Source organism: Tachyglossus aculeatus, chromosome 16 (genome assembly GCF_015852505.1).
Source record: "Tachyglossus aculeatus isolate mTacAcu1 chromosome 16, mTacAcu1.pri, whole genome shotgun sequence".
Lineage (NCBI taxonomy): Eukaryota > Metazoa > Chordata > Mammalia > Monotremata > Tachyglossidae > Tachyglossus > Tachyglossus aculeatus.
Genome location: NC_052081.1, coordinates 44,090,142 through 44,104,543, shown reverse-complemented (window position 1 = coordinate 44,104,543; position 14,402 = coordinate 44,090,142). Strand labels below are relative to the sequence as shown.

At 52.0% G+C, this 14,402-nt stretch overlaps 1 protein-coding gene across 1 annotated transcript in view; it reads right to left on the bottom strand.

Annotated features, from left to right (window-relative positions):
- Positions 1 to 1,261: 1,261 nt before the first annotated feature.
- The window catches only part of KHDRBS1 (KH RNA binding domain containing, signal transduction associated 1), a 38,557-nt gene continuing 25,416 nt past the window's right edge, over positions 1,262 to 14,402 (bottom strand). Inside the window, 8 exon segments of the mRNA XM_038757921.1 lie at positions 1,262 to 2,634; positions 5,247 to 5,305; positions 5,658 to 5,725; positions 6,721 to 6,922; positions 7,984 to 8,006; positions 8,008 to 8,118; positions 10,085 to 10,231; positions 12,334 to 12,450. Of these exon segments, the coding sequence (XP_038613849.1) occupies positions 2,537 to 2,634; positions 5,247 to 5,305; positions 5,658 to 5,725; positions 6,721 to 6,922; positions 7,984 to 8,006; positions 8,008 to 8,118; positions 10,085 to 10,231; positions 12,334 to 12,450 (825 nt within the window). The 3' untranslated portion in view covers positions 1,262 to 2,536.

Here is a 14,402-nt window from a genome sequence, read left to right as displayed (position 1 = left end):
CCCAGATTCCATTACAGTCCAACTTCCGGCGGGCAGGATTATTAAGAGTTATGGCTAATTTATGCGGCAGCACGTGGTTTTTACAGCTACTTTTAAACAGTTTTTTGCCAAGTTTTACATTAAAATGAACAGCTGAATAATTGTTTACGCAAGTTGCTGTCACAGTTTATGTAAAAGAGAAATATGTGCTATTAAAATCAGACATTTAGGTTACCTTTGGTTTTTTGCGATGCATGTTAGCTTTACACATCCTGATTTCTCCTGCGATAATTTTCCTTTAAAAAGGGGGGTATAGAGTGATCTCTTTTCATCAAAACAAGACATTAGGCCCTGAAAGCTGTCTCCAAACCCTGGTTGAAAATCCGGTTATTTGCATTTTATCACAATCTACAAATACAAGTTTTTGTTGGTGTGTTTTTAAAAGAAAAAAAAAAAAAGAAAAAGAATTCCATCATGCACTGCTGCAAGCAGCTTGGATCTAAAATACAAGAGCAGATTTTTCACCCCCGAGCAGTTTGGTCTGCTCCCTCCGGGACGGTGCGAAAACACAGGCTGGCCGGCGGGATAGGGACACGTAGCCGAACACCTCGTTTGTGTCAAACGTGGTGACCTGGATGGGCCTCAGCCCCGGGGGGGTACGGGGGGTGGGGGTTTGGGGACAGAAGGGGACGTTTGGACCACCCATCGCAGACGGCTGCCAGTTGACTGGGTGCCGGCAAGCGATGCTGAGAAGCATCGCGGCCCGGTTTGTTTGGGCTTTGGCTGGATTTCTCGGTGGGCGAGAGGGATGGGGGGTAGCGGGGGAGACTTTCCTCTCCCCGTTCAGCTCATCCAGGACCATTCGGGACCATTTCGGGGCCAAGTTCCGCCGCGCTTTTACGCCGGCCGACAGGCGGCTTCTGTTACTTTCGGAAGTTCGATCGGAACGTCTCTCGGGCACGGGTTCGGAACATCGGGACCCTTCCGGGGAAGCTACTTTTCCTCCCCGGAAATCAGATTTCTGCAGCACGGCCGGTTCAAATGACTCTTGCCAACTTCCAGGGGGTGAAAAAGCTTTTGTGGTTTTTAAACTAAAACTTAACATCTCCGTAAACTTTTTTGGTAAACTTCCCAAAAAAAGAAAAAAGAAAAAAAGAAAAAAACCCACCATTTTTAAGAATGCCTCCAAAATTTTAACAAGACCATTAACTTTAGAGTTAATTTAAATTTATTTGAAAGAGAAAACTATTTTATTGCCAGCAAAAAAAAATGACAATTCATCACATTTACCTTGATTAAAAAAGGACTAAACTTTATTGACAAACTGCTGCAGACATTTTGACATAAGTTTTAGCTACCTATTTAGGCAGACTTACACATGTAGCATTTATCTTCAAGAACAAAAAAGGGAGGACAGTACCAATCCAATTAGGACTTTAGCCTATGTACAAAATGGATTTTTTTTTTCCTTTCTTTCAGCTGCAGTGTCCCTTTTTATGTAACGCTAGTGTTGAGACATACTTGAACAGGCCACTTGGAAGGGTCAATCTGGACCCGGTGTTCAATTTGCTTAAAACGCCCGAATCGTTTTCGGCCCCAGCGCGCGGAGGTCGCGGGGACCGCCAACCCCGAATGTAATACTTGACCGTCTCGTGTCAAATACTGGATTATCCGACGTCGTGGTTTCAAATTGAACCGCGGCCGAAGAGCGCTACGCCCTCCGTTCAGCTGCCTCCCTCCCAACTCCTTTCCGGGGCCTGCTTCCGAAGTATCTCTCAACACTGTACGGTTTGGGGCTAGATTTCAAAACCCACATGTGGAAAAAGTCAATTTTACACACCTAATTTGCTGCTGTTGTTTTAATCAATTAACTCTTTTTTTATATAAAAAAAAAGAAAAACCACACACAAACTATTTAATTCATGAGGATCTTTCGTATTAAAATTTAAAACTTAAGATTCAACCGCCATATGCTTTTAAGGAAATAGGTTTTGACAACTGAGCTTTCTTTTACACGGTGGCCCCTATTACCGTTATCACTTTATGACTTTTAAATCTTAAAATCAGCCCTGAATTTTGAAATGTAGCCTAGTTTGGGATCCTGCAACTACGCCTTTTCGGGTTGCCTCAGACCGAAACGGAGAGAATGGTAAACAAACCTCAAGTCCAGAACCCTTAAGCAAGCAATGTCACTTTGGAAACTAACAAGTCTTGAAACTCAACTTTTGTTTTTGTTATAAAAAGGTACAGTTGTTTCGAGAGTTAAACAACAAAGAAAAAAGCATCTACACACTCGAAATTCGATATTCCTAAATCTATTTTAACTCATTTTTTTTGGAAATACTACGTACAGAAGCCAGAGTGCGGGGGGGGGGGGACGGAGAGGGGGGCGGGGGGAGAGGGAGGGAGAGAGGCTGGGTGGGGAGAGAGAGGATCACGAAGAAAAACACTGAGACAATTACTTGTCTGTTGTGGGTAAAGCAACAGGAATCCTGGGAGATACAAGAAATGAGTAACAACTTTGCTCATAACTGATATTTTTCCCTCATGTTTGTTTTTAATAGCGTCCATACGGGTGCTCTCTGTATGCTCCCTTCACCGGCCTGGCTGGAGGTGCCTTCAGGGAAGGCCTGGTGCCATTCCAGTCATCTTGACCTGCGGGGAAATAAAAAGACCGTAACGACGGGGCCGTTGACGGGCCGTCGGACTGACGAATTTGCCCCTGCGTTTCCCGAGCGCTCAGAGGCAGGTGAGAGACCTGAGATGTCCAGGAATCCTCCAGCCAAATCAGGAAGGTTGTTTGGGCCACTTCCTTAGAGGGCTAACAAGCTGTGTTGCCTACTGGGTAGAGCCCTGAACTTGGAGACGGAGGACCTGGGTTCTAATCCCGGCTCCGCCTCGTCTCTTTCATTTCTCTGTACCTTAATCACCTCAACTGTTAAAACGGGGATCAAGACTGTGAGCTCCACGTGGGACATTTATTTTATTTTGTTAGTATGTTTGGTTTTGTTCTCTGTCTCCCCCTTTTAGACTGTGAGCCCACTGTTGGGTAGGGACTGTCTCTATATGTTGCCAATTTGGACTTCCCAAGCGCTTAGTACAGTGCTCTGCACATAGTAAGCGCTCAATAAATACGACTGATGATGACATGGACTGTATCCAACTTGATTAGCTTGAATCAACCCCAGGGCTTAATACAGTGCCTGGCACATAGTAAACACTTAACACTGAAAAAAAAAAGGGGGAAAAAAAGCCTGACTGGAGGCTGGGAAGGCCCCTTCACAGATTTGAATCTGGCTCCAGTGGCAAATGTGTCTCATTCCACTCATCCAAGGTAGGAATCATTCACCCTGATGGAACCGTGGGGGGCCTCTCTTGCCCCCAGAGCAACCTGGCCGGGGTAAGGGGGATGGAGGGCCCACACCTCAGGGAGCCGTTTTCCTTCTGGGCTGGGTGGCCTGCTTCCATTCAACAGTACCCCGGCTCTGTCGTGGGGACATCCCCTCCCCTGGGTAGTTGACCCTCTCCCAAGCCGTGCCCGGTGGTGGTGGCTTCTACAACAGGGGAAAGCCCTCTGTATCTGCTGCTCTGCTTTCTGGCAGGTCACCGGGACCTGCCACTGTTGCCGGCAGCCAAGAGATCCGATCGCATCAGAAACGTCCCATCGCCTGAGCCCGTGGCCAACCGTTCACACTTCCAGCCAAAAACCCGAGCCTATGTGTTCCCAACACGGCCCCCTTGTCGCCAAAGGCCCCACGCCCCGGATGGATCCCTGCCTAAATCTTCTTATTCAACAATGGCTCCCACCTGGGATGCTGGCTACTGTCCCGACAAGTCCCCACCCATGGCCAGACCATGGCCGCCCCCCATAGCTGACCCTCCTTCCCCTCCCGGCATGCCGCGTGGTCTCATCTCCTCAGACATCGTGACCTCTAAGTGCCAATGATCCGATTTCTTTTTCTAATTTTGTTTCGGGGAAAGGGGAGGCTGCAGGAAACGACTGTGGATAAACAGATTAACCGGAGCGCTAGCATGCCAGGTGCACAATGAGCCTTTTGCTCTTTTCAGCCAGACCAATTCTGCGCCTCTCCCTCCGAGCAGAAATGCCATTTAGTGGATCGCACAGAAGAACCACATTGGGCCTTGGCACTGACAGAGGTGACTACCGGGGCGATGAATAAATCACGCAGTAGCCGGCGGTGGGAAAAGACGCCCGGCATTACTGACGGCTGTCTGTCTAATTCCCAGTGGCTCAGTCCCTGGTAGGGAGGCAGTCGGTCTGGTGCTGTGCTACATTCGGCATCAGAAGGGAGGGAGGGGCGGTCTTGTGTCGGGGGGGGAATCCCCGTGGAAACTCCGCCACCTCTGGGCACAGCTTCGAGGGGGGATCAACTGCCAGTCTCTGAGCTTTCTGGTGGGCAGGGTTCCTTGGGGAGCTGAAAATATTTCCCTCTTCTCCATCTTGCGCTCTCCCCCATTCCCAACCCGCTAGGGATGGCAGGGTCGGCTAACATCCAGCGCGCCCTCGGGAGCCTGTGAGCCCCGCACCTTGACTGGCTGGGAAGGCCATGATGGAACACTGCCCTTTCAGTCTGACCTTGCTTCAGTTGCTGTTCCGGTCTACGCCAGTTTGGACGGGAGGGAAGAGGAGGGAGAGGAGAGGGCGGGGGAGGAGGAGGACCACGGGATGCACATCATTTCCCAAACAGCATTGGGGCTTGCCGTCGCTGCTGTACTGGAACCAATCCAGACCTTCCGCCTACCACATCCTCCTGCCGCCCGGCTCTACAATGGGCTTTGTCCCGCCCTCTCGAGCTGGCTGCCTTCCCGTGTTTATACTCACCAGCACTGTCCCTGCTGGGCGCCCGGCTGCCTATTCGCCCTTTTACACACCAGCGTGACCACATCCACGCTCCCGGGGGGACAGAGTCAGCCACTGACTTGCAGACTCCAGCAGGGAAAGCCGCCTGAGCCGGGCCCCGAAGAAGGGAGCTCGGGGGTCTGGCAGAGTACCCAGACCTCAGGGCTGGCTCCGGGGGGGCACCGAGGCCGCTGACTAGCCCGAACAACCCACCGGCCCCCAACGAGCCTCCTGAAAGGCCACGTTCGGGCTGGAGACCCAGGGTCCTCAACTGACAGGTCTCGTCTGGAAATGCTCTCTCAATAAAAATATTTCCAAGCGGCCAGTTGAGCCCTTTCCTTCCACCGCTATCGCCAGCCCTCTCCCACACGAGTGCTCCTTCCTTCCGGAATCCCCTCAGGCATACCATAAGCTTCGTAGGAATCTTGTGCCTCCCCGTGTCCATAGTCATAATATTCTGAGTCCCTGGAAGGTAAAAGTTAAAAGACAGTCAGCCCGACACCTAGCAACGCCTTGTCCCTTCTCCGGTGCCACCTGCGTACCGGGCATTCTGGGGCTTTCACAAGAAGGGAGATTCCATCACCCCACCCCCCAAGTCCATCATCAACTTCAAAGTGTCTCTCTCCCTGCTACTCCTGGACCCTAAATTCCCACGATATAATTAAGAGGGGTGTCATGCTCGGCAAATATCGGGGAAGATGATGAGAAGGTATTAACGCTTTCAAGTCTTTGGCTGTAGGATCATTCTTGACCTCTTGATCGCCCTTAACCGTTGGACCCGGCAGCCCGCGGTCAAACCAGTTCTGTCTCAACTTACCCTTGGCCCTGGCTGTAGTAGCCTTCATAGCCCTCATAGCTCTGTTCGGCATACGTATCATCGTATCCCTGAAAGGGAGGTGAGAGAGAGACAGTGAGGGAGAGACAGAGAAAGAGAGGGAGGTTTAAAACCAAAAGGGCAGTCAATGGGGAAAAGCCAGTATCCTAGAGGCAATGGCAAGCGAGGTCAACGCTGGGCTGACTGGGGCTGGCAAGGTGATGCTAAGTTTAAAGGACTTTTTTTTCCCCGTCACTCAGCCGTAACACACAGTACGGGAGCAGGCATGTGGCTTCTAGCAACAAAACCTCCACTTCCAGTGGCCGAGCACTCAATGGGATAAAAGGAAAGCATGGTGCAGGCAGGAAGTGGGGGCGTCATCACCGGGCCCTGGGATCTGGGGGGCCTCCAAATGAGCTGTCGGTAACACCCGGGACATCAGGATCCACATCGTCCTTTGTCTGTGGACTACCTGCCAAGCTCTACGGGACACAGAGCAGGGCCTTTTACCTGGGTGAAGAGGGTGTGTGGCTGCTGGTCTGGAGGCCTGGGGGCAAGCAAGGGTGGCTCTGCTGGGTGATTTTAAGCCAGTTAACTCACACTCTCTGGAACTGATTCTTCATCAGTCAATTGGGGGGGGGGGGGGGGGGGGGCGGGGGCGGAGCGAATGGCTGCTCCACCCTGTTTCACAGGAGGACCATGCTGGAGAAGCGCTTCGGATAGAAAAGCGCGATCGATTCTAAATATCGTGGTTCTTCACAGCCTCCCGGGGTGTGGAGAAGGGAGCCGACGCCTCCTTCTGGGCCCCCGAATCGAGAACGGGAATAGCCCCGGGAGTGCCAGGTGTCACCGGTCCAGAGCTCGCCTGGCAGCTGGCACCCCCTGCCGCGGAACTTCCAGGGGCATTCCCCGGGAATCGTTCCTGTTCCTGAGAAGCACAGGGGCTCGCCCCACTAGCCGCTGCCTGATACCGAGGGCCAAGATCACTTTATCACATAACCGTCCGTGTCAACAGCTAGCCTGCCTCCCGGTTACTGGCAAAGGGTACATTGTTCAAGTTGCTTACATAGTCTTCGTAAGTCTCTGGAGCTGGGGGCGGAGGGAGAGGTATTCTCTGGATGCCTGCGGCACGGGCTCTGGGGGCAGGTGCTCCCCTAACGGCTGGAGGGGGCGGCACCCCGCGGGCCACGCTGGCACCCCTGCTGAGCGCCCCTCTCACGGGGGCCCCACGCACCAGGGCGCCCCGAGGTGGTCCCACGCCTCGTCCCCTAGAAGAGAAAAGACAGTCAGCATTCCGAGATAGAGGGTCTCGAGCTCCAAAGCTAGGCCGCCCCCGGGTCATGCTGAGGGCCCTTTCGGCCCGGGTCTCCGCTACCAGTGGTTACCCCCGGGGTGCTTGCCTGCCCCCACTAAAAACCCATCCTGGGGTACGAGGACGGACTGGCGGCCATGAAGAACCGGCCCCACTAGTGGCCCACGGTGGACCCTTTGCCCGGAGACTTAGCTCAACGCCCCTTGGGGCTCCCTGCGCCCTCGAGGTTCCAAGGGGGCCCAACTGGAACACCTCCACTTCCCACAGGAAGCCTTTCACATGGTGCCGATGAAGAAACCGGCTGCCCAAGCTTGGGTCGGAGCCTGACTACTTGCGCGTTGGGCTTACACTTTAGCCGTTGCCCTGAAACCTTCCTGATGACCGAACTTGACGAAAAACCTGCCGTGCTGGAAAGTCTTTACAAGCAGGGATCTATGCTGGAGGAGGCCTTAGACTGGGGCATCCCGGTGGCCCCCAAATGGACCGGAGATATCGGCCAAGTGTCCCGTCTCGGGGATACGTGCAGCAAGTCCAAGCATTCGACCGAGCCCTGCCCCGGAGGCAGAGGAATGCAGAGAGGCAGGCTTGGATGTACCCTCTGGGCTTCGATGGCCCAATGACGGCATCAGGTTTAACTCCAGGGTTTGCTGGGATAACTGCCCGGGAGCCATCATACTTATGGTCTTCTGGAACCGGGCTACGTCCTATGTACTCATCCCTGCCAGGTTCACGCTAGGAGTGAACACTTGGCACTTGCAAACGCCTTCCAAAGGCCCCCTCCAAAAGGCCCCCTCCAAATTTCAGTCCGACAAAAACATCAGACCATGAAATTCGCCAGAACCCACAGCACGGCGCCCACCACTATCCGATCCATCTTTTGCCGCGTACCGGGCAAAATCCCCAACATCAAGAATTCAGCTTGAGGAAGCGGAAACTGACACCGGAAGACATCCCTAGTTAGCAACCCTGAACAAGCCTGCCTAACTGCCACTTTGTAATCTTCATCTGCAAAGTTACCTGGGGACAGGTGGAGGGGGGGGGAACTGCCCCTCGTCCTCTCACTGGCACCCCTCGCCCGCGGGTGGGCTCGGGGACCCCATTCAAGTACGACAGTTCCAGAAACTGTTCCTGGCAGATGTCGTCCATCATGTCCTGGGGAGTAGAAAGGAGAGGAGACCGGTGTCAATAGAACGGTTCCTCCCATGCCAGCGCAACGGAGAGAGGTCACCCAACAGCTGTACCAGCTGGAACAGCTCTTGCTTAGATCACCACTCTGACCCTAGCCACCATCCGGTTGTTGGACGCCAAGGAGACGCCTTCGTCCTGAGGGGAAGTAAGGAGAGTGAAGACGCGGCACTCTATGTTCACACAAAGACCCTCCCCTGCCCCCCGCCCAAACAAATGGACTGCTCCCATCCCGATGACAGGGAGCAGACTCTAAGCTCCTTGTGGACAGGGAACATGTCTATCAACTCTGTTGTATGGTTCTCTCCCATGTGCTTAGTGCAGTGCCCTGCACACAGTAAGCACTCAAATACCACTGACCAACTGAGTTGGCCCCAAGCCGCGGAAGAGCCAGGGACCGTGCACAAATCCCAGCTGTCTCCTCGCCCGCTTCCCTCCAGTCTCGCCGCTTTGTGCATTTTTCAGACTCGGGTAGATTTGGCTCTGGAAATTAAGGGAAGATTCTTGTAACTGAAGAGAGGCCTGTTTTTGGCTCTCTCCGCCTGCCCATCCTCCCACCCCAACCTCCCAAATCCTGCCTGACACACACTGGGGAATCAAGTTACCAATGCCAGCCTGTTTGCTCAGATTCCTCCCGGCTGCCACGGCAACACTGAGCAGAGCAGGGCTTCTCCTGCCAGGCAGGTCTTTCAAAGGCCCAATTACTCCGTGGGATTCTCTTAATCTACTTCTGTTGAGAAAGGGGGTGCAGATACATGACGGCCGGGCGACAGCCCCCCGTGAGACGTTTCTCTCTGAACTCAACCGTGCTCGAATTGAGGACCCCTCTGAGAGCTTGGAGCTCTTCCCTCGGTCGGCGGCTTAAACTTGTTTGTTCCCCACAAAACCCTCTGATGAAAGCCAAGGGCTATGAATAGAGTGTGACTGCTCAGATCTGAGTTCACCGGAGATGGTATGGGACTCACTGGTACTGTGCGTGATGGGGCTGCTCTGCCAACCTCCCTCCGTGGCAGATTCGGCGAGGGAAGACTCCAGAAAGGACCCACCCGTGTCTGGCTTAAAGACAGCACGACAAAATCGCAAACTGTCTCCTCGGAGAAGCATGGGAGAGGAGCGTTAGCTTTAAACCTCGACCGAGAATGGAATCCCCAGGACATTAAGCGTCTAAATGAGGTCAGTCAGAGTGCGACCCCCCCGACCTTACTCTCTGGAGTCCCTTTCCCTGGACTTCAGGCTTTATAGCAACTGACCTATCGTCAACCTTCAAAAAAATCTACGAGGACTTCCGTCTCCCTCCTTTCCCAAGCCTGCCACTCCCTTACCCACCTCCGCAAGAGTCTGCTCTAACTGCTGACGTGACTTTGATTTCTCCTCAACCGCTGCACACACTCAATCCTGCCATATTTCCCCTACTCATTTGGGAGAGGACGATGTCAGAGAATGGGGGAATTTGTGTCCGCCAATGAGGGCCTGTCTAGACATGGACATTTTTTTGATAAGGAGTTTCACGAGAGGGCAACGCCCAGGTTATAGGAGAACTGGGTACGCTGACAATTCAGATCTGCTCGTCGATCCCTCAAAGCCTGGCATCATACCTTTCCCTTCTGGGATATCTTCTCCAGATGCCAACACCTAGTAGACACCCTACGAACTACAGTTGATGGCAGTGCTTCACTGACAGGCAGACAAATCTGTTGAACTTAACTGCTCTCTGAGACTTAGGGGAGGGGAAGGTTGCCAGGCTTTGTGTGGAAAAAAGCCTTAACAACGTGGAAAGAACTCAGGAGCCGATGTTGGAGGTGAAGGCGACGGCAAGGTGGGCTCTGCTGCCCCCCGGCCCTGAATGCAGCCACCCAGGGGAGCCTGGCACGATCACTGCCAGCTTGCCCCCGCTTTTCTCTCGGGGGACGGATGAGGAATTGGAGTTACCTACCGGCACAAGGAATTTCTTGACTTCTTCCATGGCATGTGCCATGAGGGCGTAGGCCTCACAAGGAGGTCCAAACACTTCAATGAAGACATGCAGATCCATGTTTAAATGGGCATATTTGGGGTCCCCGCCTTTGCGAAGTTCCTCCTCCTGGGGGAAAACAACACCCAGCACGGTCAGAAATACAAAAGTCAAGGGAGCTAAGGGAAAAAAATAAATAGCCTGGCACTTGGCAACCATTTTTTTTTTTTGAGTACCATTCAGGTGATGTAGGCCCCCGACTTTTTCAAATGTCTTCCCGTGGGGCCCCTTGCCCTCCATCGAATGGACAGAAATGCAAACAAAAGTTATGTTGGCCCAGCCCACAGTTCCTTACCACTGAAGAGACTCCACTGCTCTATCTACAGTGAATGGGGTCTCCCCAGGACTGCCTATCTAGTCTGTTAGCACGCACGCAGACACATACCCACACAGTTCATGGGGCCAAGCATTTCTGGGATGGGATGGCGGGGATTGGGACTGATGGGTTCATTGAGAAAGTAACCTGAGTGGAAAATGCCAACTTGACAAAGACCGTTTAAAAAGCTACCGGAAATTGCAATTTGGCACACGTTCTCTCCAGCTCGCTCTTGCCTCGCCAGAAAAAGAGTGGCTGTCGTGAACAGCGCAACTGCTTTCTGCACAATGCTAGGTTACTGTGGTACCACACTGGTGGGCGCAGGAGGGACAACAAACCCCTCAGCTCAAGCCTCTTTAAGAAAAAGGTGTCGATTGCCAACTTCTTGCTTTCACTTGAAACGAGGAGATGTTAATTACAGGGTCCCTACGATTAAAGGGTTGGCTCTCTAGCACCTGATTTAGCATTGACTTTGCAGAGCAGAGCACACCGGAAAATCTTTTTTTGCTAGAGAAGCGGGTCTCAATCCATACTGGCTTATTCCGGGAAATGGCCCAACAGGTACACTTCTTCCAGAAACTGTGCTCAAGATGGGTGGAGTTGGGGAGATAGAGGCAGCGTGGCTTAATTGCAAAGAGCAGGGTCCAGGGAGTCGGAGGACCTAGGTCCTAATCCCCACTCTGCCTCTTGACTGCTGTGGTCAAATCACTTTTGACTTCCTTGGGCCTTGGTTTCCTCATCTGTAAAATGGAGATTCATTACCTATTCTGCCTCCTATTTAAAACTGTGAGAGCCCCATGTGGGACACAGGGACTGTCTGACCTGATTATCTTGTACGTAACCCAGCACTTTGTACAGTGCTGGACTTACAGTAAGCGTTTAACAAATGCTATTATTATTACTATTTTGGTTCTAGTGGCGTGCAAGTTTTACAAGGCCTTTCCACTAGGGTCTGGCCAACACAACAGTTTTCTCAATCAATCAATCAATCGTATTTATTGAGCGCTTACTATGTGCAGAGCACTGTACTAAGCGCTTGGGAAGTACAAATTGGCAACACATAGAGACAGTCCCTACCCAACAGTGGGCTCACAGTCTAAAAGGGGGAGACAGAGAACAGAACCAAACATACCAACAAAATAAAATAAATAGGATAGAAATGTACAAGTAAAATAAATAAATAAATAAATAGAGTAATAAATATGTACAACCATATATACAGGTGCTGTGGGGAAGGGAAGGAGGTAAGATTCTCCCCTCTTGTAGGAGGCCACAGCTCATTATGCTGAAACAGGAGGTGAGACGGACTACACTTTGGCTTTGGCTCCCGGGACTGCTTGGGCCTCTCTTCTATTAATACCCTCAGCAGGCCCTCTCCACACTATGTGAGGACAGTGTTGAACTACAATGCCTGGCACATAGTAAGCGCTTTAAATACCACAAAAAACAAATCCGTCATATGCTGGCAATAGTATTCCAATTTGCCCAGTTTTTATTAACAGGACGACAGTTTAACCTCCCAGAGCTTCTGCTTTTTTTCAATTCTGGGAAGAAGGTGGCATTTCCGTGCTTAATGCCGAATGAGGTGACTAATTCTAAGCACTTCCAGGACTGGCCCCAACCCCTCCTTCACCCAAGGATACGTTTAGCGACGGAAAGGGGGACGAGTGAAGCAATTTCTCCGACACCCACGTGGCTTACCTGACCCAGCGTTCCGGCCCAACAACAGAATGCCACTTCCACGATGGCTAAGTTTTTGGTTGAAAGCTTCAAAGATTCCCCGCTCACCCTTCCCCAATCCAGATGGTCAGAATTATGGTTTCACCACACAGGGTGAGGGACCGGGAGATCTTACCTTTGCCTTGTCTCTCATCGAGCCTTTGCCCAGCACCGAGATCTTAGCCCCTGTTTCCTCTTGCAGCCTTTTGATTGTGTTCCCTTGAGGGCCGAGAATCTTCCCCACGAAGTTGAACTGGAGGGAGGGGGAACAAGAGGACAAGCGTGAGATTCTGGCCCCAAATGGCTTGCTCGGATTTTCAGAAACGGAGGAATCAATCAATCAATCAATCGTATTTATTGAGTGCTTACTATGTGCAGAGCACTGTACTAAGCGCTTGGGAAGTACAAATTGGCATGGATGCGACAAAATGTCTGCCGCTCCGATGGGAAGCCCTGGTCTCTGGGGAGTCCCCGTACCATGCTGGAGTTCAGAGAGAAGTTGTCCAAGATGACATTTGGAAAGGTCTGCTTGTCTTAGAGGATACCGGCAACCCGGTAGCAGCAGGGCAGGTTACTTCTCTTTTTATGCACATTTTATTTTTATTTTTTTGACTCCCATTACCCTTCTGCTGGCTTAGCCGGGTCACAAGTGGGCTTTTTGGGGAAGTATGATTTTCCTGCCCCTCTAGGGAATCTTTGCTCCTTGAAGTCTGTCTGCACACTTTTGAATCTCACCGCTCCTTCCTACTCTTTCACTACCTACAACCGACGCTTCCATTCCTGGACCCTCCCACCTGCCAATGCACTGTACTCCGATAATGAGCCTCACTCAGCCGTACCACACAAAATGGATCCAGGCAAGAGGAGGGAGGTCAGAAGGGAAAGCCATTACCCTTCTTCACGTGCTCTTTTTTTTGACGCAGAAAAGGGGGTTTCTAAGGGAAGCGGCTGTCCCCTGCTCCTGGACCCCTGGCTGGTATGGAGTGGGGCGGGGTGTGGGTCTTTAAACTCTGTCTTCCACATCAAGTAGCACATGAGAAGCAGCATGGCCTACTGGACAGACGATGGGCCTGGGAGCCAGAAGGACCTGGGTTCTAATCCTGACTCGGCCAACAGCCTGCTGTGTGACTTTGGGCAAGCCACTTAAATGCTCGGGGCCTCGGTTTCCTCAACTTTAAATGGGGATAACCTGTTCTCCCTCCTACTTAGACTGTGAGCCCCGTGCGGGACAGGGACTGTGTCCAACCTAATCAATAATAATGACGGCATTTGTTAAGCGCTTACTATGTGCAAAGCACCGTTCTAAGCGCTGGAGAGGGATACAAGGTGATTAGGTTGTCCCACGTGGGGCTCACAGTCTTAATCCCCATTTTATAGATGAGGTAACAGGCTCAGAGAAGTGAGGTGACTTGCCCAAAGTCACACACACAGCTGACAAGTGGAGGAGCCGGGATTAGAACCCATGACCTCTGACTCCCAAGCCCGGGCGCTTCCACTGAGCCACGCTGCTTCCCCAGAGATTAGAACAGTATTTGGTACATAGTAAGCACGGAATACCATAAAAAGTACCCCAAGTGCCGGGAAGGTGCACCCCTTCCTACCCAATAACCATCCCCGCCATTTATCCTCACTCAGGCTGCCTTTTGGCTTCCTCAGTAGCCTGAGAAGCACAGGCAGAGGCCCTGGCTGTCATGACAGCTTCATCACTGCACAGAGGAGATGACTCCGGAGGATGGGGGCACAAAGAGATCTTCCCTCTGGAGCCCAAATCCTCCCATCAGGGAAGGAAATCAGTGTTCTCACAGCAAGGCCTAGTAGAAAGAGCCTGAACTCTGGAGTCAGAGGATCTGGGCTCTACTTCCAGTTCTGCCACTTGCCTGCTGCGTTACTTTGGGCAAGTTACTTCACTTCTCTGGGCCTCAGGTTCTGCCTCTGTAAAATGGGGGTTAAATACCTGTTCTCCCTATCCCTTGGGTTGTGACCTCCATGTGGGACAGGGATATGTCTACCCTATTTATCTATCCCAGTGCATAGCAGAGTACCTGGCACCCAGGAAATGCTTAAATACCACAATTATTATTATTAGGGGTCATCAGCTTCCAGTGATGGCTTTCAGCTCCATGGACTTATCCAGGGACTCTGGGTTGCCTCCTCTGAGCTTCCCTGGGGATTAAAAGGGGCTTTTCTGGATGCTTTGTGCTAGGT